The sequence below is a fragment of the Bos indicus genome, chromosome 8 (assembly GCF_029378745.1).
Source record: "Bos indicus isolate NIAB-ARS_2022 breed Sahiwal x Tharparkar chromosome 8, NIAB-ARS_B.indTharparkar_mat_pri_1.0, whole genome shotgun sequence".
Lineage (NCBI taxonomy): Eukaryota > Metazoa > Chordata > Mammalia > Artiodactyla > Bovidae > Bos > Bos indicus.
The window spans coordinates 847132-874382 of record NC_091767.1 but is presented as its reverse complement, the minus strand read 5'-3'; the positions used below and the strand labels follow the sequence as shown (position 1 = coordinate 874382).

The 27251-nt window shown below is 49.6% G+C and overlaps 1 protein-coding gene and 1 long non-coding RNA gene across 10 annotated transcripts in view; one reads left to right on the top strand and one right to left on the bottom strand.

Moving 5' to 3' along the window:
• The window catches only part of PALLD (palladin, cytoskeletal associated protein), a 364941-nt gene that overhangs the window by 56754 nt on the left and 280936 nt on the right, over nt 1-27251 (bottom strand). The window contains exon 1 of one of the 9 annotated variants that reach the window (XM_070794348.1): nt 13346-13459. The exons of 6 other annotated variants lie outside the window; for them this stretch is intronic. Coding sequence is in view for 1 of the 3 variants with exons in the window: in XM_070794347.1 (XP_070650448.1) it covers nt 8685-8800 (116 nt within the window). In the remaining 2 variants the exon portion in view is untranslated. Of the gene's footprint in view, nt 1-8684; nt 12587-13345; nt 13460-27251 lie in introns of those variants that run through there. 2 more of the 9 variants (XM_070794349.1, XM_070794347.1) reach the window with 2 other exon arrangements.
• LOC109562750 (uncharacterized) lies at nt 13595-19226 on the top strand. Its single transcript, XR_002181205.2, has 2 exons — nt 13595-18775; nt 18965-19226. It is a non-coding gene; the product is annotated as an uncharacterized lncRNA (long non-coding RNA).

Sequence of the window (27251 nt, the reverse complement as noted above, 5' to 3'; positions counted from 1 at the left end):
TTCCCACTAATTACCACACAGGAAGAAACTCTGCCTGAAGGTTTGAATTCCACCAGTGTTGAGAGCTCAGAACTCAAATGGACATACAGCTCTAAGTTTGACAAGTACCCCGACTTTCTGTTTTCAGTACTGTCTCCTTTCTTACCCTGAATGTAGTTATGTTTTGTGCAAAACACGTTATCCTCAATGACGGTGTGAGAGAAGACGGAGGCAGGGAGGGGGAGAGTCCAGGTACAGCTGTGCCCAAGCAGCATGGCATCCTTGCTGGGCTGAACGCCAGTGAACAGAGGCCCCTGCTGCCCAGGCTCCGACCACAAGAGTGGTCCCCATGCTCCATCTGACCCTGAACTGTGCATGTGCCCAGCTCTCCTCGCTAGGCTCAGAGCACCCAGGACAGGCCCTGCGACGTGGGGCAGCCCACAGCTGCAGGGTGACCCTGAGCTGACAGTTTAAGCATGAAGCCCCCTTCAGCATGCGTCCCTGTCACTCTTGGGGGCTGGGTCTCATCTTCTCCTCTGTCACAATCTGGGGGTCGCTCTCCAGTTGCAGGCCCTCTTGGCTCAGCTTCCTCACAAGCAAAATCAGTAGAGCAGGCTACGTTTTTGCTCTAAAGTTCAGATTATCTGTTACAGGAAGTGAGAAGTAATCCTGAATAACACCGACCCGGAGATGGGAGATCAGGGTGCCTGAGTCAGCTCTACTGCTAATGAGCAGTCTCCTAACATTTTGGGATGCTGTTCTCTTCCTAATTTTTTTCAAAAGGAATATTCATTGCAGAAGTTCAAGTCTCAGAAAGTCAAAGTGCTTGGACAATGAAGTAAAGTGGAGAGTCTTCCCCTAAACCACCCAGCCTCCCAGCTCCCCTGCCCCACCGCAGGGGCCGGCACTGCTTGTACTCAGAGCTCTCTCCCCAGGGCCTCCATGTGGGTACCTGCACACAGCTCCCAGTTTGCTGGTTCTGTGTGTTGAAAGCAGCCGGATCGCATGTGTGCATCTTCCTTGGTGACGTTTCATCTTCCACGACTGTCAGGGACACCCCTCTGCGTCAACCCCCAGCTGAGCAGGCACAGACAGGCCATGCCTTATCAAGGGCACACGCGTCCTCCTCAAGGGCTCACTAGCACGAGCCGTGACGATCTTTGTTCAATGTGAGCACTCACTTTTAGCTTTCTATGGGAAAAGTTTCCAGACACTGTCAGATCAAGGGTGTGTGAATTTCAGTTAATGAGCGCAGCCACGCTGCCCTTGAGAAGATCTTATGACCCTATCTTTATCTGTAAAAGGATTGAATGTTCTAACTGAACATTCAATGCAGCTCAACTGAGACACTTTAAAGCCAGAATAGGGTGGCACTGAAACCCAGCCGCCTGTCAGCAAGTCCACTCCTTCTAAGCCCTGTCCTCACGAGCAAGTATCGAGACTGTTTGTTTCGCTTTGGTCTCAGTTGCCGAAGAACGCTTTTCCCCTTGGCAGCTCTGCTAGCCAGAAATGGAAGTGCCGCTTCGTCCATAAGCGGGTAAGAGACGGCTCCTGGCATCTGCTGCGCCATCACTTTCCACTCTCCCTTGTTTAAGGGACAGAACACTCCCTCACAGTGTGGGTCTCAAATTCAGTGCCTGTCAGAGTCACTCAGGCCTCAAGGACCCACCCTCAGGGCTTCTGATTCGCTAGGTCTGGGTTTCTAAAGATTTTCCAGGTGATGATGGTGTGCGGAGCATGGCTTTTCAGGATGCTCTTTAGTCACTGGGTGTGTTTGTGTGCTGTTGCTTCAGTCATGTCTGATTCTGTGACCCCATGGACTGTAGCCTGCCAGGCTCCTCTGTCCACAGGATTCTCCAGGCAGGAATACTGGAGTGGGTTGCCATGTCCTCCTCCAGGGGATCTTCCTGACCCAGGGATGGAACCTGAGTCTCTTATGTCTCCTGTGGTTCCTACACTGCAGGCAGGTTCTTTGCTGATGAACCACGGGGGAATCGCTAGGCATAAATCTGCAGTTCAAGGACCACCACCTGACTCTGAGAAGACTGAATTTACGGGAGTTTGGATAACAGTCAGTTACCATTAACTACAACACCAAGCCTTCTCTCTGCTCCAGGTCACCACTGGGCAGGAACAAGCCAGCTGCCCCGCCCACGTGGACGGGTCACCGAGTCCCCCTTCTGCCCCACGTTCACTCTGCACAGGAACTGGGACTTAAGTGCATGTAACACAACCGCAAGAGAATTCCACCTCTTTGCGCTTCTCACAAAGGAACTGTTGACCAAATGGTAAAAGGGACTGACACTGATGCCTTCTGCTAATCACCAGGTACGTACAGATCCTTAAATGACCCGCCTCAGACTCAGCTCTCAGTGACCCATGTTCTCAGTGACCCACGTTCTGAAAGCAAACGGGAGAAAACAGGCGATGGGAAACTGAACCTCCCCTGTGGGTGCACGCAGTGGACCACAGGGCATTGCCACAGACTTCCTGTCCTAGGTCTGGTATCTGAGAACGACTGTGCAGCAGGTGTGGAGGCGAATCAAAGAACAGCTTCATGTTCTGTACTTGTGACAGGATGGTGGATTCTGCTGGAAGGAAGAGTGCAGGTCGTGGGACAAAGACCCAGAACTGCAAGGCACACGTCACACCACAGGCTCTTCACCTGTCAGGTGTGACCCAGCAGACTCACAGTGGGTTTTCAGAGCACACTGAACTCACGTTACAGTGGACGGTTTAGTGACGAAACGACCGGAGGGCCGTCAGCCAGGGGGAGAAGACAGAGGTGCAGAGACGCCTTCCTGGAGCATGGATGCACCATCTGCAAGGCCAGGCAGAGGCGGTGCCTCAGCCCTGCCCCACCCTCTTGGAAGGGGCTCCTTGGGCACATCGGCACTGTCCGGGCGGGCAGGCCCACGAAGGTCCAGGGCCATGTGCTGTACTGTCCTCTAAGGCTAAGCCTGTGCTTCTGGCCAACGCCTTCCAAGTCTTGGTCAGTTGAGTTTTTTATTTGAATAAATCTTTCTTTAAAAAGATTTTTAAATGATTTTAGAGTTTTTTAAACTCCTATCTTATAGGTGATCAAAATCAGACACTACTGAAGAAAGTGACAAGTAGGTCCCGATTCCTTTTGAAAGCCTCTGGAGAGGGTCTACAGCCCCGTGCTCGGTCTGTGAACGTGGCCCTCTGGCAGAGCGATCTGCACATTTCCTGTGACTCTGGCGTGCGAGCCTGGCCAGGCCTTCTTACCCACTCCCCACGGGGCCCTGCTCTAGCCACGAAGCTGAACACCCCATTGTCCTGCACACACACGGCCTCTGGACCTGCCACTCAGCGGCCTTCTGCACCCACGGTCACTTAAGCCAACTTCCCCCGCCACGCCTTGCTTGCTGTCTCCCCAACCCTTCCTGCCCCAGGAGGGCTGGTCGTGCTCCTCCAAGGCCTCCTCATCATCCACTTCCACTGCAGGCCTCCCCCCACCCCTACTGACTCGGGGCGGGGGGCAGGGTATGTGCTCCCCGAGTCAGGGTCAGTGCCCAAGTCTCTGCTGAGTGGCTGACACTAACTCGTGCGCTCACTTTTTAAAGCATAAGGAGAGGTTCCCTGTACGTCTTCCTGTGTTCCCTGCATGTCCACCGTGTCACATCTGGAAATCATCCTTCCTGATTAGGAAGCTGGCAGGGAAGACAGGCCGTGGAAAGTCACAGCTCAGGTTCCGTGGCACAGCTGTTTCCCCCTCACTGAGTCTAACAAAGCTCAGGTCATGTTAGAACTCCGAGGGTGCCACCACAGGATGCCAGGCAGTGAGGTCTTGTGTTGTCAGACTCAATACAGAAGTACACTAAACACTCTGAAAATGGACAGTACCGTTAGGTATCTGCTGAATCAACGTATAAAGAAGTCATCTGCACTCAGGTATCGAGACAGGCCAGCCAGGAATTGCCTCTACCACCAGGCACGTCCGCTCATGAGAGCCAATTCCTGATGCAATTGAGTCACGGCTTTCTGGAGGGCTTGCGGCCGAAGGCGGAACAGAAAGAAACACAGAGCCTGTCTGCCTATGGACGCGTAGCTGCTTGGCGGCTGATGACGCGGGTAAGTGCATCGACAAGGCCAGCTTCCTGCTTGCAACGGGAAGCAGAGTGCCGAGACACGGCCGGACCTGCCCTCGGCGCCAACGCAGGCGCCCGTGGAGATGCTGCGGCGATGCCTGTGGCAGTGGGAGGGCCCCAGGCTTGGCAAGGTGTGCAGCTGTGGCAGGAAGTCTGGGTTTGCGCACTACCGCTTCTGGCCCAGGTGCCAGGTCCTTGGCCTGGGCTTGCTCCCCACTGACATCACTGGATCCATGCCACGCCCCACTGTGGCCTCCGCATTTGATGAGCCCCGTTTTCCAGCTCGGCTGCGTCTCCCAGAACCTAATATGGAAGACCTCTGAGTCACGGGCTGGACCGCCTCGGCGGTTAAAAAATAGCAGAGCGTTTACTAACCACACTTGGCAACCAGCGCCCGTTCAAGGAGGCTGCCTGCTCCACAGCACCGCTGCCCAGCCTGGCAGCTCTGACCATAGCGAGGACCACCCAGTTCTGTGCATCCCGGGGTCCAGCGCATGGGACCTCCGAAAATCAAAGGGAAACCTGAAACGCTCTCTCTAAAGTATGAGAACATCACTAGAGCTCAACAGAGAAGACCAGCTCCTGACCAGGTGGAACCAGAGATTTCTGCAAACTTTCTTGAGGCCTGGCTTAGAGGTTACAGCAACTCCTTAATTATCCTGTGTTTCCCAAATTATACTCTATCTGAAGGGTGTTATCTCCTGAAATATAAATCAGCACACAATGTTCCAGGAGGCTTGGCGGTACATCTCATTTTTGCTACATGGTGCACAGCAGTGAGTCTTGCGGCAGACACAATTCCCTTCCGGCAAGGCCGCAGGGCCAGGCTTAGAGTGTGGAGCTGGGTCAGTCGACACGGTGTATCTCCCTGGTCACCATGCACCATGAAATACATGCACAGCTAACACGGCTGCACATTTGTGTGAACACCACTTTCACCATCCTGGGTAACGGGAACCTGAGGTGTTTGTGGAGCTTTTCTTTCTCACAGCCTTTTGCTGATGATGCACAGGCTGATACTCTGAACGAGAACATGGCACTTCCTGTCTGAGATCCAAGCTTTTCCTGGTCTGAGACCCGGGAACCGTATCCCAGAGTCCTCAGTGTTCAGTCCAGCTCCCCTGGAGAGCAGGCTGACGAGGGACAGAGGTGGGCGAGAGGCTGTTATCTCTGTCCCCATACAGCTCAGGGAGCCTCGGGGCATCTCAGCCAGCCTGCTCCTCTGTGGCAGGACAACAGAAACGGGGGCCAACGCCGGGGCTCCGGGGGGACAGCCGGCTGTGCACGGCCCGAGCCAGAAGGACCTGCTCGTCTGAAGACTGGGTCTCTGTGGCTGGTTCAGGAGGCAAAAGGGGGTGACCTGAGAGCGACAGAGCAGAAGGTCACAGGTGCATGTCTAGCCTGCAGCGCATCATCAATGAGGCAGACCTCCACTACGCGCAGGCCTGCGGGTGGCTCTGGCCAACACCAGGAAGCCCGGACAGTCAGCCCGACCTGTGGCTGCAAACACCGCAGCCTTCAGTCTATCTGCCGGGAACTGCAGTGCCCACAGGGCGTCCGTGACTCCTAATTTCAGCTGATGCCTGCTGGCAACAAAAGTGATTGTCTGGCTTTTTTTTTAAATTAATGAAAATTGCAGAAGAGAAACTATTTGAAACCAGACCTAATTACACTGATGGAAGGATGAATGGATTATTTCAAAGTCAGAACAGGATCCAAAAGCCACTTTGTAAGAGACTCAAACCAAAGATTGAGAGCAGCCTCCCCGGACACTCAGCCTTCACTGCAGTGTCAGCCTGGCCGTGCGACTCTGGGACTGCACACAACTGCTCTCTTACGTCAAACGCAGGAGGCCGTTATCGCTGCACAGCACAGCTACGGCACTCTTCACTATCAGTGTACGTTTCAAATACACCCCGATTACAGATTCAGGTAAAGACAGTAGTAAAACCGAACTCACTGGGGCACTGAGTAAACACTCAGGAGTCCAGTCTGATTATCCCTCTCTCTATTCACATTTCAGAGAAGTATTTGGCTTAGTAACCAGAGAAGATCAAAACAATGGGAGTAGAAAGAAAATAAACCCACAGGTAGAAGGAGCCCCAGGCAGAGGGGCAGAGCCACGTGGGTCCTGCTTGGGAGCTACAGGGGGTGGGGGGAGGGAACCCTCCCAGAGGCCTCCACGAGCACTGCGTCCCCAAGTGAGTCCGGAATTCTCAACATGTAACATTGGACTCTACCAGATCTGCCATGTGTGAGGAAGCCCCCAGGAAACCCTGCAGCCATGTGGGGTGCACACTTCCAATGGAGCAGACCCCAACTCCACCCTTGTGGGGTGGGGGAAGAGCTGAAAAGAGAAACCGGCAGGAGCCAGGGGACCGGCCCCTCCTGCAGCTTCAGGAAGTCTTGGCTGAGTGCATGCGTCACACTGTCAATCTGTCCCGTGGAGCGCAGGACACCGGCCCCGCCCAGCACCCCTGCAGGGAGCACGAAGGTCCTGAACTGTGACATGAACGGGAGTCTGGCCTCATACCCAGCCCAGGGCCCCACACTCTCGACCTTGATATGCCTGTCATGGGTGGGGCTTTCCTCAATCTCCAAGTATCAACTCATTTCACATAATTTCTCACTCGTTGGTACCCTGGAGCAAGGATGCCCACTGGGGTAGAGAAAGTCTGGCAGCTTTGTGCGGGTGGAGGGCACTGGAGCACACAGTGGCTGCGGAGTGGCTCTGAGGGGAAGCAGTACGATTCTATCTATCTGCAAGCTGACAACCCCGCCTCCCCCCAGCCTACGCAGGAAGAGGGGCCAAGGATGCTGAGCTTGGACCACTTCAGTCGCATCCCTGGAGGATGCTTCTGCCTTGCAAAGAGACCTGCGGGGTCAGGTACCACTTTCTCTTGCAAATAAAAGTTCCCCTTGGGGCATCCCTGGTGGCTCAGTGGCAAAGAATCCGCCTGCCAATGCAGGAGACACAGGTTGGATCCCTGATCTGGGAAGATCCCACACATCTCGGAGCAACTAAGCCCATGCACCACAGCTCCTGGGCCTGTGCTCCAGAGCCTGGGAGCCACAACTATTGGAGCCCATGTGCCCTAGAGCCCGTGCTCACGAGGGAAGCCACCAGAATGAGAAGCCCACACACAGCACCTAGAGAACAGCCCTTACTCTCCACAACTAGAGAAAAGCCTGCGCGGCAACAAAGACCCACCACACCCTAATTTTTTTTTTTAAAGCTCCCCTTAGAGAGACGACACTCAGCCCCTTGTCCCCTGTCTGAGCACCGGACCCCACCTGCCAAGGCAGTTTACAGGTGCTGGTGCAGTGTGCGCGCACACTCTGTATGACACAACCGTGTGAACCCCGAGAAAAGCATGGAGGGCACCCGGATTTGCTTCTCGCTTGGTAAGTGCCTCAAACAGATACTTGTACACATCCTACACAAACACTTCCATGTATAGTTAAGAAGACAGGTGGAAAACGACGCTTTACCAGGAGAAACCACAAATTTCTCCAACTCCAGTTCTGAGTTAGTTCACCTGTGGTTTTACTGGACATGCTTTACTTCAATGCTCTTTCACTGAACAGGTTTTTCAGACCAGAACTTAGTCAGGTGACAGGATCTTCATGCCACTTTCCAACACTGGGAGTCCCATGTCCCCACTCTCCGCTCTCCTTTGGGGCAGGGCCACTCCTCCCAGGAATTATCTGTGGTGACAATCCTGCAGCTCTGCTCAACTCCGACCTCCCGGAACACCGCACACGGCTGTTCACTTGCCTCCCGGTCACCTCTCTGGTCCAATACGCCATCTGCCTTTCCCTCAGGGCTGCTCCAACTCTTGCCCTCGCTCACTGCCCAGCAGGACCCTGGGCACAATGCCCCCTCATCACTCACACACCACCAATGCTAAGTGCAGCTAAGCTCACCTTCTAACTAGAGAATGAACGATGACTGCAAACCCTTCAATCAATTCCTCTGCCACCAGCTCACTGAGACCACAGAGCACAGGCACCACTCAGAGCAGTGAAGCTTCCTTCAGGTCCCTGCCAGACAGCAACACAAGAGTGCACAGTTGAGAGCGGTCTCACAGTCCAGACTCGACCTCAGCGTTCCAGAGAGGAGCGGGGCTCAGGGAGAGAACCACCAACAGAAGGAGCTGCTGTCTCAGCTGCTGTATCAGAGCACCCCAGAGCAGGGAGCAATCACTGACGATCAGGGTAGGAGATATGCAATGACATTTCTGGGTCAGTGTGCAGAAGGTGGACTGCAACAGTCACTCAGCAGACACTGAACTGACCACCATCTACCAAGTGTAGGCTCCACTCCATGTAAGGCACACAGAACAGCAGACCTTCCCCTCTGGAGGTCCAGGGGACGGTGAGTCTCTGGGGTCCAGGACAGACCACCAGTCAGGTGCAGGCGCCTCTCCAGGTGACCGTCATACCTCCTCTCGGCAAACACCCACTCCTACTTGCAGGCAAAGACCTGCTTCCTGCTTCACTGAGACAGGAAGACCACCCGCCCCTCCACCCACCCCCCTGCCCCACTGCTACACCTATCCATGCTACCCCTGGCGCGCGGACCCCACCTACTTTCCAGAACCACAGATGAGCCATCTATCTGAGGTGCTCGATGAGGCGTTCTGACCCAGGCTGTCCCTGTGTCTCTCCGGAGCTCTGGTGGACGAGGTCAAGCCCTTGGTCCACATGCCTGGGTGCCTCCCCAGGCACCTGGCTGGGATGTTAGGCCGAGAGCGGCTGCACTGTAACAGCCGCTTCTATAAAGTGCCAGGCCCTGCCTGGAGGAGCAACGCCGCCCCACTCACTCCCAGACTCACTCTGTCTGTCCACAGCCGCTCCTCCGCCTGTCTCCTGCCTCCCTGGACAGATGCCCAGCCTTGCAGCTGCTCCTTCCGCCGGGGTCCATCCCCTCCTCTGCCCTCAACCCCAGCACAGCACTGGCTGCAGCCCTGGATGGTTAGCTCACTTCGTTTATGGCTTGCTTCCCATCACTAGGGGACAAGCTGCATGAGGGCAAAGGTTTTGCCTACTCAGGTGTCCATGTGGGTCCTGACTTTCTTCCCAGAGTCCAGCCAGGGCCTGGGGCTTGGGAAGTGTCCAGCAAGACCTGTCCAGCCCTGTCTCTGCAGACCTGCTGGCTCTGGGTAAACTCTTACCCACTCACTTGCATCATTTTTAAGATGGAGATGCTGACAGTATTTACTATGTGGGATTACGGTGAGGATTAAATGACATAAAGTATGTTACACACTGTGGCACACTTTCTGGTAGGAGGTAAGTGCTCAATGGTATTTACAATATGGTTATTCAGAATATTATAATTATACAAGAGCATTCAAATTATCTGAACCCAGGAGAAATTTGTTTGGGACTTTCGTGCACTGGTATCAAAAATGAATGAGTGAATGAATAAAACACCTGGGACTTTTCTTTCTTTTATTAAAGATTCTGAACCTGACTTCACAGACACTGAACGCGCAATCCAGCAGTGATGATGCGCAGGCTCTAGAGGAAAGATGTTCACAGTAACGAGGTCATGTCGACCATCAGGCAGCCCCCACTGACGGGCCATCAGAGGAGAGCCCGGCCTGCCTGGTGGACCACTGGGCTCACCGTGCCCACCCACTCTGGGGCCAGCTACAGCTATGCCCCCCCACGCCCCAAGCTCTGTGGCTCCAGGGTGGGGTCTCTGTGGGCACAAGGGGAGGATGAGAGGAAATGTGTCTTTCTAGGTGCCTTTATCTTCGAGGGTTTAAATGGAGAAACAGAAGGTGGGGGCTGGCCACTGTTGCTGGAATTAGAATCTAGAAAAAAAATAAATCAAGTCGGAGTTCTGAGTGCATTGCCCACAAACCTGTGTTATCTATGTGGCTCCATGCTATGGTTTCACTAACAAAGCAGAATGATCTGACCTGTCCCGGGAACCCAACCACAGGGGACATGGTTCCACCAAAGAGTTTTCAGAGTTCCCAGTGAAGGATTTACAGACACACATTCCCCACATAGCCCATCCTAAAGTGGACGGCGCTTACAGTTCATGTGCCACGAAGAGTGGGCCAGCGTGCACACTCTGTGCCCAGAGGTCCAGGGCTCCTCCTTCCCACGGGGTGTGGGCACCTGGTCCCCATTCTAGACAGCCGGCCACGTGGCCCTCGGGGTCCGGAGAGTGGTAGCTGGCTCCCCAAGTTTCCTTCCTCCCCCAGCCACAGGTGTCAGTTCTTTTTAACATGGTTTTGTATGTCTTATCGCTCTGTTTTGAAAACGTCTATGTGGAAAAAAATTAGAAAGTTTTACCAAGAACTCCTAAACTTTGCTCATTTCTCTGGCTGACACACTTGGCCTGAAAAGGGCAGCTTCTCCCTCAGGGGGAAATCTTTCCCATCAAATAAGCCTTTCCGCTTTCCCTAAGTCCAGGCCACGCTGACACCAGTGCCTTCCTTTCCTGCAGCGGAGGCACTCTAGCAGCTGGGCCACCGTGTACCAGGTGGGCTGACACGGAGCTGCCGTGAGCAAGCACCCGCATTCTCAGCCCACCTCCTGGTCCTTGGGATCCACACACGCAAGTCAGAAGGGCAAAGGTCACCCATCACCATCAACTGTAAAGCCCTGCCAGCAGCGCAGATGTCCTGGTGAGGGGGAAAGGGCCTTCCGTGATCGGGGGCGGGGCTGCAGAAAGCCATACAGGGCACTGGCGTCAGCAGTCGTCTCTCCCTCTTGACCCCTCAGGCCTGCCTTCCTGCTGCTTCCCCTCCTGCCTCTCCTACAAGCCCCAGCTCTTGCTCTCTCCTGGAGGAAAGGGTTCTCACCCAGCACCTCTCATCCTTCATCCTTCCACACAACCTGACCAGAGCTGCCCCAGGAGACAAACCTGACCGAGTGCAACCCTGCAGGGCATTTCCAGAGCCAGCAACCTGGGAAGCAGAGAGGGGAAGGCCCCAGGCCCACTCTGCGTCCACCAGCTTGCATCTTTACGATCTGGTGGCATTCCACTCCCCGTGTCTCCGAAGAGCTGACATGCATGAATGCAAGAAGATGTTCACACGAAAATGTGCTCAGTGACATACTTTTGTAGTGTATATTCAGTGTCTACTTCCCTCATTTGCTTGAAGAAGAGAATTACTTTGCCACCTAAAGAAGAGTAGGCAGCCTGAGAAATAAACCTCCGTTGCCCAGTGTCTATCTGGATCTTCTGAAACATGCTGAAAAAGCACATTACACGTTGATATGAAACTGTTTACATGAAATACACACAAAGAAGATGGCGATGTCTAAAACATATCTTCATTGTTCCGAACGACTGTGAATGGAATCTGGAAACTGGGGGAAGAAAATCAACAATTGTTTGGACAGTCAATAGTTGTGTGAATGAATTAGTAACTTTTTAAAAATAATGACTCCAGCATCTTGAGCAACATAGACTCCTTGATAATTTCCAGGAAATACTTCATAAATCAGTAATAATGAGTGATTTTAAATATAATGGAGTGTAAGACTTACTACGGTCTACGGAAAATATTTTGGGAAAAAAAAAAGGCACTATTTTCAAAAGTAATACAAAGATCACAGCTCTTGAGAAAATAACACAATAAAGTTTTTCAAGATCAAGATCAATGCAACGTGGTAGGTGGCATTCCACCGGTACTACAAGAGTCAACTGAAACCCAGAGCCCACAAGCCTATAATGAAGCGCCGCAGGGCTCCTTTAACTAGGACACGGACCCATTGTTCCCCAAGACCCATTGTTCCCCAAGTCGGTGTCCTCACCTGGGAACTCTCTGAGTGTGTACTTATTACACCATTCCATCAGGCAGGCTACTGACCAGACCAGCTGTCGGAGTATTATGATTCATGGGTTTCACAGCCACAGAAGACAAAGTTGTGTTATTGTCAATCATCTACTCCCAAGTCTTCACCCAGAGCACAGAGCGTTCACACAGCCAACAAGATAGTGAGGCTGCTCACATGCCTAGTTTCTTAGGGATGTGGTGTGGGCTCCAGGCAACATCCCCTCCTCCCTCGTATTCAAAACACAAAGTAGACTAAACACTAAGTAACTCTTATTTTGTACAAAATAAACAGAATAAACAAAAATACAGCTAAGGGGTAAGTTGGAAAGCATGTTGATCATATATTGATTACACAGTGGGTATCTATTTCTGATACAGTCACTCCTTGGAGTGACTCCTTGGTCACTCCAAGGCACAGGGTCGCCTACTTTTACTAAACCAAACCCGGGAGAACAGACCAGGGAAAAAACAAAATTCAGTCAAACCTCTCATCACTAAATCAAAGCTCACCAGCTTTTCAGGAGAAAAAGCCTTTCGTTGGTGATGAGAAAAGTCAGTAAAAAGTTGATGACTTTGTATTGTGTTCAGAAGCAAACCAACATCCACTCTCTGGACGACCAATCCTTCCTCAGGCAGTGGCAGTTACTGCGACAAGACCTTTCATAATACCAACCAAGAATGTGTTCTCCAGGGCAGAGCCCAGCAGTGTCCGAGGCCCGAGGACCACTGCGAGCGGGGTGTGGGGGAGGGGTGTGGAGGTGAGGGAGGGGGGGAGGTGAAGAACGGGGGGAGGGGTGGAGCAGGATGGGAAGGGGCGGCCCTCCCCGCGCACGCCACCAGGGAGACTCTGCGTCTTCCCGCCTCCCAGGCCAGGGTGTGTCCACTCTGCCCGTCCCTGGGACCCTGGGACCCCAGATCTCAAGTAGCCCGGGCTTGTCCAGGCTCCTGGAGACCCAGTTCAGACGAGTTCGGAGCGCAGAGAGCCCGGCTCGGCTGGGGCCTCGGGGCGTCCCCTGGCGAGCACGGTGGCTCCGGACCCAGCACACTCGCCGCCCACAACCTCACCCCTCTCCGCGGGGAACCAGACCTGGGCGGCGGGGGTTCCTAAGCTCCGAGCGCACAGCTTCCCGACCCCGCGCCCCCGGCCGGCCGGCGCCTCCTCCCTAGACTTGGGACTCTTGGCGCGCCGGCGCCTGCAGAGAGCAGCGTGAAGAGAGGGCCGAACTCCCCCGGCCGCCCGCGGCGGAACGAGGTCACCCGCGCCCCCTCCCCGCAGGCTGCCCGCGGTCCACGGCCGTCCCCTACTCTTTGGCCCCGATCCTGTCCCAGGCGCCCGGGCTACGCTCCGCCCGCAGGGCCGGGAGGACTCCGCGGGCCGCGGCGGGCTGGGCCCTGGGCTGCCGCCCCCCAACCATCCCCTCTTCCCCGTCCGCAAGGCCGCCCTACCTGCCGTCCGGCTGCGGCTCGCCGCTCCGGACCCTCAGAGCCACGGGCCCAGGACCCGCGGGCAGCGCGCGCGCCTGCCGGGGTGCCTCCGGAGGCCGGACGCCCCGCCCTAGCGCCTGGGCAATAAGAGTCTGCGGGGGAGGGGGCGGGGCGGGGCGGGGGCTGCGCTGGTGGGGAGGGGAAAGAAGGGGGCGGGAGAAGGGGGCGGAGGGGAGTGGTGGGGAGGAGAGAGAAGGGGACGGAGGGGAGAGAAGGGGGCGGAGGGGAGGGCCCGGCGGAAGGCAGCCCCCCAGCCCCCGCGCCCCCCGGGTCGGTCCCGAGTCCCGGGCAGCACTGGGACAAATGGGCTTTCGGGAAACTTCCAGGAGTAATGGATAACGGGAAAGAATTCCACCTTTTTTCTAAGCCAAGAGGGATGTCGGCTGCCTGCCCGGTGATCTGCCCCAGGTTTTTATCTCCTTTATGAGCGCGGTTAGTCCCTGGGCTCCGGGCACATTCCAGCGCCCCGGGCGGGGGTCCAGGGTTCAGCCCCCAGCCATCAGTGCCATCAGAGTCGGTGCCGCGCGTAAACCCCACAGTACAAAGATCGTGTGGAAGGCTTCTTTCTTTTTGAAGGGGGAGTTCAGTTCGGGGATACTTTGTAGGCTTGCACGAATCCGTTCACTCTGTTCGCTTATCAATGAGTAACTGAATTCAGGGCCCTGAGGGTGAGAAGCGCTGGGCGGGCCGGTTTCGCAATGTCTCAGGAATGCGGTCCCTGTCCTGTGATTTCTCGATCATAAACTTCTAGAGGCCCCAAGTCACTTGGTTTAACCCGGTACGCAGGGATTTCTCTGGAACTGTTTCCAAGGAGGAAATGGACTCCTAAACTCCAGACTTCCTCATGTAAAACGTGTGGCTTTCGGTGGACTCCACCCTAAAGCCGAGTGGGTGTCTTCTCCTGTCACTAACCCAGCTCAGGACCCTGGCTCTTGGCGTCCCTGAGCAGTTGGGTCAGCAGTTATTTCTGGCCTGTTCCTCCTACACAGCACCCGCTCCTTGACCATCAAAGCCACAGCTCTCCTACTAACGACCAACTCTCAGAAAAACGAACAGATGAACACTAACGGTTCACAGTTGCTGAACATCCAGGGGTGCCTGGCCCTTTATGCAAAATGAAAACGCCAGTCATTTCCATCTAGGTGTGCAGGCCACTGGCCGCGGTAACTGGTCCAGTAATCCCATCCCTGTCTTCACTATTAATATGGAACAATAGGGTTTCTGGGTTCACAGACCTGAGACAGGAACTCTACCATCTCTCTCTCCCTGAAATAAATGATGTTTAGATTAAACACGATGTCTGTAAGATACCCAAAAAGGACGTTTGCCTGTGATTGAACCCTCAGAGATAAAACACTCTGTTAGAGGGTGCAATGTTCTTGTTCAGACTCCCGCTGGTGCATCTCAACACACAGTCAATGCACAGATTAGAGCATCACTCACAGATGAGTCTGTAACCTACAACACATTGTAGCCATCTTTCCAGGTTATTCTCTCTTGATTTTTGCAAGGAACAGACGTAAAAACCACAGGACGTCACTGTTTAACTTTGCCTTTCAACTTTGGTGTGCTCATTCCCAGGCAAGTGGCTGTTAGGGATACTGAAATGATACCTCTTGTGTTCTGCAGGGTTTTCTCGAAGGCTGGAGTTGACATTCTGAAATGGGAGTTAGGACTTAGTGGTCTGTGCCATTTTAACTGTGGAAGTCTGGAATTTAAATTTTTTTTCATAGTAATGGGATTAATTTGATGAACTTTAAAGCTACATTTCTTAAATGTTATGATTTTACGATGTAGAAGTCCATTCTCAACACAGAATTCTTTTCTGTTAGCACAGAAAGAACATAATGGATAAGCCTCCTGTGTGCTGTGCTGTGTTTAGGCGCTCAGTCGTGACTGACTTTGCGACCCCATGGACTGTAGCCCCCCAGGCTCCTCTATCCATGGGATTCTCCAGGCAAGAATACTGGAGTGGGTTGCCATGCCCTCCTCCAGAGGTCAGCATGAGTCACCACCAAAGAATTGATGCCTTTGAACTGTGGTGCTGGAGCAGGCTCCTGAGAGTCCCTTGGACAGCAAGTAGATCAAACGAGTCAACTGTAAGGAAAATCAACCCTGAATACTCATTGAAAGGACTGATGCTGAAGCCAAAGCTTGAGTATTTTGGTCATCTAATGCAAACAGCCAACTCATTGCAAAAGTCCCTGATCCTGGGAAAAGACTGAGGACACAAGAAGGTGCCAGAGGATGTGATGGCTGGATGGCATCACCAATGCAATGGACATCGGTGTTGGGCAAACTTCAGGAGATGGCGAGGGACAGGGAGGCCTGTTGTGCTGTAGTTCATGGGGTCATAAAGAGTCAGACACAACTGGATGACTGAATAACAACCACCACCACCTCAAGTGTTTACCTGGCTTGGGAGAGTGTGTAGGATGGATTAGACCCACAGGGTTGGTGAACTGCCTGAAAACATCCATTCTGCTCCTGTCTGGAGGCAGCATGGAAGGGTGACCCAGAGATCTACCACCACTGCCAACTCAGGAGCCCAGAAACAGGGACCAGTTTCTACTTCTCCGAGGTCCACAGAACTGAGAACGGAGTTTCAGTTCTGAGTTTCAGAACTGAGAACACCGAGTTTTCAAATGCTCTCAAATTTTTAAAGTTTCTATGCGTGCAGCGGTGGAGGCATGGGTACATCTTAGCGATCACACTGGCATGTCCAGGATTTGTGACAAGTGTTATCAGTGCTGATAGGAGTGCTGCCAAGCTTGAGAAAGAACACGCCTCCCCTCGTGCACACTGAGAACCTGGCCAGCAAGCTTCTCCTTAGACTTCCTCCTCACTGTCCCTGAGCTCCAGCTTAGAACTGTCTGGCGGGGAGGCAGCAGGAAAGGGTAGAGAACACCTGTATCCAGTCTCACCTGGAAGGACTGTATCTGGGAGCCTCACTGTCTCGCCTGGGGGCGGGGGAGCATCTGGCCGAGTCTCCTTTAGAGTTTCCATCTCCAGGGTCACTGGGCACACTTGGGCTCAAACACCTAAGCTTAAAATGTTCAGATTTAATCTGAGATGAAGTAATGTGCTCAGCTGTCTGTCTGGAGAGGAGTATGGGGCAGTGAAGCTAATCTTTCAAACCATTTTTTTTTTTCCTTTTCATATTCTCATAAAAAGAGTAAAGTGCAGGTGTTTAAAAAGCAAAATGGCAAAAGACACCTAAAAGCAAACGGCATCCCTGAACAAACATGATCCTGTTGGAGGGGCCGACTCCCAGGTTCTCTCCAGATGCAGACACAGAGCTCTGACTGCTGGCAGGCACCACACGGCCCCTGTGTCAAACACGCTCAGAGCTGGGGCTAATGCTTTACCAAGTGGATACGGTGCCCTCTCACAGAATGTCCACTGGAAAAACTACCACAAGTCAGCACCCAGCTGTGTTTTTCTAGCATGTGAAACCAAACATCTCTATTTCCCTTCCTTTTATATACATGGAGCAGTAAAAGAATGTGAGTGTATCTTCGGGTGTTTTGCTTAAAATAATATTTCAATGAAAATTACCCAAACCTTGAGATGTTCTCAGAAGATTCTTGGCCAGTGGGCTGGCGCATCCTCTGTTGGGAAGTTTTTGCTGTCTATTTCCTCCCGGTGATGGATGGTGAATGAAACAGATGTTCTGATAGCAATTCAGTATAAGGGTCTATTTCCACTCACTTCTGGTGCTTTGATATTATTTTTAAAAACCTGTTCCTTTAGCTCTTGTTGAGTTTTTAAAACCTACAAGATCTTGGCTCCATGGCCCATTTCTTCAATTGCAGATATTACTTTTGCAAGGAATTCCAGATATGCTCAGCAAACAACAACAGACTAAGAAAACAGCAGAGCAGTTCTAGATTGTGACTGATTTGGGTTCCAACTATAATAGTATTTTGGGGAAAATGTTTCTGAGAGGAGAGTGCTTAAGACCAGCCTTTGTTCTATGCATGTTTAAAATGAGCACCTTTAAGAAGTCTTGGACCACTTTGAGTTTGGACTCTTTGTAATTAACTACATCATTTAAGAAACATATGTTTCTGTGTCAACTATCAAATTATTTTAATGAAAGTACGAAAGATTTAAAAACATGGATCTCCTCAAAAGGCTAAGCCCGTGCATTATCTGACCATGAACATGGACCAGTGGGGTAGAGTGAGGGCACAACTCCAAGGACAATTCATACTTTCAACATAAAAGCAGGGTAATGTGTTCCAGCGGCCAAGAGCTTTCTGGCTCTTCAGGTTGTACGTAAATTTTTATCAAGGGCAGGAGAAAGGCTGGGGGGAAATACATGGGGCTGTTTGTACTTGTGTAAAAGTGACCGGAGCCCAGTGGACATGAAATACCATGTGAGCGGGACCGTGGCTGCCAGAAGGGCTGCAGTCGTGGAGGTTAGAGAAAGATGGTGAAACTGGAAACAGAAGAACAGGCTGAGCTCGCCTCCTGAGTACAGGAGGCCTTGAACCTGCAAAGGATTCCAGGCAAATCACAGAGGCAGACCAGTGGGAGCCACGGTCCCTCCTAGGCCATTGCTGTGACCTCGAACTCAGAGTTCTCATCTGTAAAATGATGGAAAGGCATTTCCCTTGGCTTGCCCTTGAGAAGATAAACGAGATCCTGCCTGGGCAGCCCCACCACAGTGCTCGGTAAGTGGGTGGAAGGGACTGGTTTCTTTCTTTCTTTCTTTCTTTCTTTTTTTTTTTTTTTTTTTTACAAAATGAAGCCTAGTTTCTTTTCTTTTTTCTTTCTTTCATCTTTTTTTGTTTTGTTTTTGTTTCTGATTTTTACAAAACACAATACTTAGGAACAGAGTAAAAAGTAATAATCTGATACCATGCCAGTCATTTCACACATAGTCTCCCATTTTTTCTGCTTCTTCAAGCCATGGGAGGTCTGGCTGTTACCACACGCCCCTTCATGGAGGAGTCTGAGCACAGAGAGGCCAGGTAACCTGGCCAAGGAGACAGAGCAGGCCAGGGCAGAAGGAACAGCACAAACTGTTAGCTCTAGAGCCCACACTCCAGGCCGTCTACCTCTGGAGTGAACAGTACGTGTGTGTGGAAGGTCCGTCAACAGTCAGGACTCCATGATCTCCATCAGCAAATCCTTCCTCTTTCTCGCTGAGTTGTACCGTGCACAAGAACGTCTGCTTGGCCTGCCGTGGCTCAGGCAGTTCTGAACACGTCCTGCTGCACTCAGAGAGTCTGACTCACTCCCCCCAAGTGCCCACTTCCCAGGCAGAGCAGCTGTGCCGGCTCTAGTGGAGTCTCCCCTGGATTCCACGGGGTTACTGAGAGGAATTTGCCTTTTTCTGTGATTCTGCTGAGGAAATGACGAAATACCGCAGTCAACTGGCTGGTCAGTTTAACTCCATCCTGCATGAGAAAAGCCTTCAGCTGAGTCCTAGAGACGTAGTCACTGATAGACGCGGAGGACACAGCGTGGCACTGCGCATCCGTTGCAGGGGCAGTTTACGGAGTTACAGGTGAGACTGCTCTTAAAACCGATAATGCTGTGACACAGAGTCTTGTGTTGCCTTTTGTGCAGATTCCTCCGGATGCTTGGAAGATGAGCGGACCGGCCATCATCCGGCTTTGCTCCCAGAAATACAGGATGTCAGGCAACCTGGTCGCGGAGCTGGTGCTGGTGTTGGGGACCATTGAGCGCACAGGTGCAGACTGGGGCCACGTCACAGGAGGAGACGAGCCTCTTTCCCGAGCCCTGAAACGCCCCTCACCAAACCCCTCACTTCCTAAACCGGAGGGTCCGTCCAGCGCCTTGCATTAATAAACTAATCCTCTGGCTCAAATTCATGCGATTATGTTATCTGAAGTGCTTAATTATTTTCGCTTATGGAAATATGACTGGGTGCTGCAGTGAACGGTTTTCTAGCAGAGATTCCCAAGTACTAAGAAAACTGTTGGGATTATTTCATGGCACAGATCTCTGATACACAGAGAATGTTGAAACCTAGACTCTGGTATTGAAAGGGAATGAGGAGAGAGGGTGCAATATGGTGAAATCAAATACTCCAATTAAATTTGCTCTAAGAATAGAAATTTAATGGACACATTTTATATTGGAAAATCCTGACTGTATATTCTAAGACACTAGAGGAAACACTGGTAACATCAGTAATTAAATGACTTATTTTATCTGATATATAGTTTATGTGTTTGATCAGTAAACAACTGACTTAATCATACTGATACTGCCTGTTAGGGCTATTAAGTGAGTTATATTATATCATCTTGATACAACAAAGTACTAGATTTCAAGAGAAAAAAAGACTTTCCTCTATGATGGCACCCCACTCCAGTACTCTTGCCTGGAAAATCCCATGGGCGGAGGAGCCTGGTAGGCTGCAGTCCATGGGGTCGCTAAGAGTCGGACACGACTGAGCGACTTCACTCTCACTTTTCACTTTCATGCATTGGAGAAGGCAATGGCAACCCACTCCAGTGTTCTTGCCTGGAGAATCCCAGGGATGGGGGACCCTGGTGGGCTGCTGTCTATGGGGTCGCACAGAGTCAGACACGACTGAAACGACTTAGCAGCAGTAGCAGCAGCATAGTAACTTCAGAAAGAGTTAACCGAATCTGAGGTAATTTGGTCACTTTATGGGATGATGTCAAGAGAGTCTTCAAAGAACTGAGTGTCCTGGCAGTGTTTTCAGACGGGCTTGTCTTTTATAACAAGCAACGAATTGTGATGAGATGTGCACATGAAGAGTTGAAAGAAAGAAGACTGTGCTGAAGGAAGCTGGAGTTTAGGGCACCTGTTTAAAACTATGCACACTGGTATATATATATATATATCATTGTGTGTGTATCATATATATATTTATATATATATATATATATATATATATATATATATATATATAACAGACAACCAACCAGGACCTACTCTAGAGCACAGGGAACTCTACTCAATACTCTGTAACAAACTAAATGGGAGAAGAATTTGAAAAACGATACATGTATATGTAGAACTGAATCACTCTGCTGTACACCTGAAATTAATACAACACTGTTCATCAACTATAACATAAAATAAAAATTTAAAAACATTAAAGAAGAGCCTCAGTGTTCTCATGCATAAAATGAAGATATTGATACTATTATCTCCTTTGCATTATTGATGCAAAGATTAAATGTGTGAAAGGGAACACCTTTGAGAAGCTGTAATTTTGGACAAAAGTTGACGAAGTGAGATTTGAAAGCTTTCAAGCAGGAGAAGCAGGAAGACAGCATCCACTGGGAAGACTACCGGCACCACTGCCTCCTTCAGATCAAGCCCTCTGCACTGAACAGCCTTGCTGGACACGGGTGTGTCAGTGGCGGGACCGGACACTTCCCAACCACGGCCGCCCTTGGCTCCTGAGTCCATGGGTGGCGACATGGATGCCGCCTTCCCTGTAAGCAGCTGATAGAGGGCTGGCCTCACTTCGGTGCCTTGTCCCCCTGTTGCTTGGGGAAAAGCAGCAAGAAAAAAAGAAGTGAAAGGGGGCTAGTACTCCGTTACCACCAGGCCAGCCAAGGTCAGGATGGCCACTGTCTGTCACCTTGGGCAGGGCTGGCTCATGTGCCAGTAGGTACCCTGGCTCATGTCCTCCCACCTGTGGCAGCACACAAACAAATTTTAAGTTTTACGTACTGTTTAACTCAAAAGGAAGAAAAATGAATACATATGACTGTTACCATGCTAACTACGTAATAATAAACCTAACCTGGATTCCATCTATCTTTATGCTGATGCTGTTATAAAATTCAGATTTTTTTAATGGAGGAAGAGACCTCAAAGGCAGAAGCACCTGAGGCCCATGAACGTCCCAGGTCAGCCTGGTCACTGGTGGCTGCTGCTCATCTGTGCCCGGCACACGTGTTTCATTGGCTATAAATCGCGTCTGCCCCTTTGCCTGAGAGGGCTGTACTGTGTGCAAACCCAAGGCAGTTGGTATCACACACTTTTCAATAAAGAAAACAGGTCCTGTGTTCTCAGACTCTTTATCGCTTAGGTGGGAGACAGTCGGCTGTTAACAACAGGTGCTTTGCAGTGGCTCATTCATGTGGACGTTTCTTTTATGAGTTAATTAGTCATAACTCCCTCCTGAGCAAAATGCACATCTGGGAAAATAAAACTGCCCACTGAGAGTGAGTTACTGGTGCGTAGGTAGGGCACAACCATCCCTTAAAAGGCTTAATGAGAACCCTGATGCACTCAGAAGCTGGACGGCCAGAATGGACACCATCAAAAAAGCTACAAACAACAAATGCTGTGGAGGGTGTGGCGAGAAGGGAGCCCTCCTACACTGTTGCTGGGAATGTAAACTCATGCAGAACAGTATGAAGGTTCCTTAAAAACCTAAATACAGAGCTACTTATGTAACCCAAAAATCCCGCTCCTGGGCATATACCTGGAGAAAACCGTAATTAAGACACATGTACCCCGAAGTTCATAGCAGCCCTATTTACAGTAGCCAGGACATGGAAACAACCTAAATGTCCATCAACAGAGGAATGGATAAAGCAGATGTGGGACATTCACACAATGGAATGGTATTCAGCCTAGAAAAAAATGAAATAATACCATATGCAGCAACATGGAGAGACCTAGAGACTGTCATACTGAGTGAAAAATGTCAGACAGAAAAAGACAAATATTATATGACATCATGTATATATGAGATCTAAAAAATGGTACAAATGAAATTACTTGCAAAATAGAGCCATAAATGTGGAAAACAAACTTATGATTACCAGGAGGGAAAGGATAGGGAGGGATAAATTGGGAGATTGAGATTGATATACACACTATTATATAAAAACAGATAACAACCTACTGTATAGCACAGGTTGTTGTTTGGTTGCTCACTTGTGTCTGACTCTTTGCCACCCCTTGGACTACAGCAAACCAGGCTTTCATGTCCTTCACCATCTCCTGGAGCTGGCTCAAACTCATGTCCATTTAGTCGGCGATGCCATCCAACCACCTTGTCTTCTCCTCTTGCTTTCAGTCTTTCCCAGCATCTAGGTCTTTACTAATGGGTCAGCTCTTTGTATCAGGTGGCCAAGGTATTGGAGCTTTAGCTTCAGTGTCAGTCCTTCCAATGAATATTCAGGACTGATCTCCTTTAGGATGGACTGGTTGGATCTTCTTGCAGTCCAAGGGACTCTTAAGAGTCTTCTCCAACACCACAGTTCAAAAGCATCAGTTCTTCGGCCCTCAGCTTTCTTCACAGTCCAACTCTCACATCCATACATGACCACTGGAAAAACCATAGCCTTGACTAGATGGACCTTAATATCTCTGCTTTTCAATATGCTGTCTAAGTTCGCCATAGCTTTTCTTCTAAGGAGCAAGCATCTTTTAATTTCATGGCTGCAGTCACCGTCTGCAGTGATTTTGAAGCCCAAGAAAATAAAATCTGTCACTATTTCCATTGTTTCCCCATCTATTTGCCATGAAGTGATGGGACCAGATGCCATGATCTTAGTTTTCTGATTGTTGAATTTTAAGGCAGCTTTTTCACTCTCCTGTTTCACTTTCATCAAGAGGCTTTTAAGTTCCTCTTTGCTTTCTGCCGTAAGGATGGTGTCATCTGCATATCTGAGTTTATTGATCTTTCTCCCAACAATCTTGATTCCAGCTTGTGCCTCATTTCACATAATGTACTCTGCATAGAAATTAAATACGCAGAGTGACAATATACAGCCTTGATGTACTCCGTTCCCAATTTGGAACCATGTTGTTCCATGTCCAGTGCTAACTGTTGCTTGTTGACCTGCATACAGATTTCTCAGGAGGCAGGTCAGGTGGTCTGGTATTCCCATCTCTTGAAGAATTTTCCACAGTTTGTTGTGATCTACACAGTCAAAGGATTCGGCACAGTCAATAAAGCAGAAGTAGATGTTTTTCTGGAACTCTCTTGCTTGTGTGATGATCCAACGGATGTTGGTAATTTGATCTCTGGTTCCTTTGCCTTTTCTAAATCCAGCTTGAATATCTGGAAGTTCTTGCTTCACATACTGTTAAAGCCTCACTTAGAGAATTTTGAGCATTACTTTGCTAGCATGTGAGATGAGTGCAATTGTGTGGTAGCTTGAACATTCTTTGGCATCGCGTTTCTTTGGGAATGGAATGAAAACTGACCTTTTCCAGTCTTGTGGTCACTGCTGAGTTTTCCAAATTTGCTGGCATATTGAGTGCAGCACTTTCACAGCATCATCCTTTAGGATTTGAAATAGCTCAGGTGGAATTCCATCACCTCAAGTAGTTTTGCTTGTAGTGATGCTTCCTAATGCCCACTTGACTTCACATTCTAGGATGTCTGGCTCTAGGTGAGTGATCACACCATAATGGTTATCTGGGTCATTAACATCTTTTTTTTATAGTTCTTCTGTGAATTCTTTCCACCTCTTCTTAATATCTTCTGCTCCTGTTAGGTCCATACTGTTTTTGACCTTTATTGTGCCCATCTTAGCATGAAATATTCCCTTGGTATCTCCAATTTTCTTGAAGAGATCTGCAGTCTTTCCCATTCTATTGTTTTCCTCTATTTCTTTGCACTGATCACTGAGGAAGGCTTTCTTGTCTCTCCTTACTGTTCTTTGGAACTTTGCATTCACAGGGGTGTATCTTTCCCTTTCTCCTTTGCTCCTCTTCTTTTCTCAGCTATTTGTAAGGCCTCCTCAGACAACCATTTTGCCATTTTGCATTTCTTTTTCTTGGGGATGGTATTGATCACCACTTTCTGTACAATGTTATGAACTTCCATCCATAGTTCTTCAGGCACTCTATGAGATCTAGTCCCTTTGATTTAGGTCATACCTGAATGACCTAGTGGTTTTCCCTACTTTCTTCAATTTAAGTCTGAATTTGGCAATAAGGAGTTCATGATCTGAGCCACAGTCAGCTCCTGGTCTTGTTTTTGCTGTCTGTATGGAGCTTCTCTATCTTTGGTTGCAGAGAATATAATCAATCTGACTCAGTACTGACCATCTGATGATGTCCATGTGTAGAGTTGTCTCTTGTGTTTTTGGAAGAGGGTGTTTGCTATGACCAGTACATTCTCTTGGCAAAACTCTGTTAGCCTTTACCCTGCTGCATTTTGTATTCCAAGGCCAAACTTGCCTATTACTCTAAGTATCTAAGAGCCATGCTGTGTTGGGCCACCCGAGATGGGCGGGTCATGGTGGAGAGTTCTGACAAAGCATAGTCCACTGAAGAAGGGAATGGCAAATCACTTCAGCATTCTTGCCTTGAGAACCCGATGAACAGTAGGAAAAGGCAAAAAGATATGACACTGAAAGATGAACTCTCTAGGTCAGTAGGTACCCAATATGCTACTGGAGAAGAGTGGAGAAATAGCTCCAGAAGGAATGAAGAGCCTGAGCCAAAGCAGAAACAATCCAGCTGTGGATGTGTCTGGTGGTGAAAGTAAACTCTGATGCTGTAAAGAACAATACTGCATAGGAACCTGGAATGTTAGGTCCATGAATCAAGGCAAATTGGAAGTGGTCAAACAGGAGATGGCAAGAGTGAACATTGACATTTTAGGAATCAGTGAACTAAAATGGACTGGAATGGGTGAATTTAACTCAGATGACCATTATATCTACTACTGTGGGCAAGAATCCCTTAGAAGAAATGGAGGAGCCATCATGGTCAACAAAAGAATTGGAAATGCAGTACTTGGATGCAATCTCAAAAGTGACAGAATGACCTCAGTTCATTTCTAAGGCAAACTATTCAATATCACAGTAATCCAAGTGTATGCCCCAACCACTAATGCTAAGGAAGCTGAAGTTGAATGATTTTATGAAGACTTACAAGACCTTCTAGAACTAACACCCAAAAAAGATGTCCTTTTCATCATAGGGGACTGGAATGCACAAGTAGAAAGTCAAGAGATAGAACAGGTAACTCTTAATACTGTGTAATAACCTATATGAGAAAAGAATCTAATAATGAGTAGATATATGCATATGGAAAATTCATTTTCCTGTACAGCAGAAACTAACATTATAAACCAACTATACTTTATTGACTATGCCAAAGCCTTTGACTGTGTGGATCACAATAAACTGTGGAAAATTCTGAAAGAGATGGGAATACCAGACCACCTGACCTGCCTCTTGAGAAACCTATATGCAGGTCAAGAAGCAACAGTTAGCACTGGACATGGAACAACAGACTGGTTCCAAACAGGAAAAGGAGTACATCAAGGCTGTATATTGTCACCCTGCTTATTTAACTTATATGCAGAGTACATCATGAGAAATGCTGGGCTGGAAGAAGCACAAGCTGGAATCAAGATTGCCAGGAGAAATATCAATAACCTCAGATATGCAGATGACACCACACGTATGGCAGAAAGTGAAGAGGAACTTAAAAGCCTCTTGATGAAAGTGAAAGTGGAGAGTGAAAAAGTTGGCTTAAAGCTCAACATTCAGAAAATTAAGATCATGGCATCTGGTCCCATCACTTCATGGGAAATAGATGGGGAAACAGTGGAAACAGTGTCGGACTTTATTTTTTGGGGGCTCCAAAATCACTGTATATGGTGATTGCAGCCATGAAATTAAAAGACACTTACTCCTTAGAAGGAAAGTTATGACCAACCTAGATAGCATATTGAAAAGCAGAGACATTACTTTGCCAACAAATGTCCATCTAGTCAAGGCTATGGTTTTTCCAGTGGTCATGTATGGATGTGAGAGTTGGACTGTGAAGAAAGCTGAGCACCGAAGAATTGATACTTTTGAACTGTGGTGTCAGAGAAGACTCTTGAGAGTTCCCTGGACTGCAAGGAGATCCAACCAGTCCATCCTAAAGGAGATCAGTCCTGGGTGTTCATTGAAAGGACTGATGCTGAGGCTGAAAAATACTTTGGCTACCTGATGCAAAGAGTTGACTCATTGGAAATGACTCTGATGCTGGGAGGGATTGGGGGCAGGAGGAGAAGGGGACGACAGAGGATGAGATGGTTGGATGGCATTACCGACTCAATGGACATGAGTTTGAGTGAACTCTGGGAGTTGGTGATGGACAGGGAGGCCTGGTGTGATGCAATTCATGGGGTTGCAGAGTCGGACATGACTGAGCGACTGAACTGAACTGAACTGATACAATAAAAATCAAAAAGACAAACAAACAAAAAAGCGGGACCTCCTCCTGCCACGTCTGGAGAATGCGGGAGGGCCAGGGTGAGGGCCACACAGGAGGGCTTCTCCTGACCTGTCTGCAGCTCCCAGTCTCCATTCAGACACCACGCCTTCCAGACTCCCTACCCATCCTGGGTCAGGGGTCCACCTCATGTACAGAATCTTCTGCTTGTCATTTTTCAAATCCCGCAAGAGTCCCTTTTCAGTTCCAACTTGTTCATGGTGATAAGACAGCACTGTGGCTACCCCCAAACACCTCTATTTGGTAAAAAAATGCCAAGTTTGGTTCATCGTAATCAGATACCTATTCAGACTTTATTTTTCAGCCTGAGTTATTTTATCTTTTCTAGCTTTATTGAAGTATAATTGATGAATAGAAATTGTACATGCTTAAAGGGTACAATGTGATGTAAATTTACTTTGTATAATGATGATCAAGCTAATTAATATGCCCATCACCTGAGTATATAACCCATATAACCCAAACCATTTGTGTGTCTGTGTGTGTGTGTGTCTGTGTGTGTGTGTGAACACTGAGGATGTGCTCTCTGAGCAAAATTCCTCTTACACCATGCTTAAATATAATCAATAATGGAAGACCTCATCTAGGCCTGCATCCTCTTGGAAACGAGGTCTTTAGGTCAAAGTCCCTTAATTGCACAGTC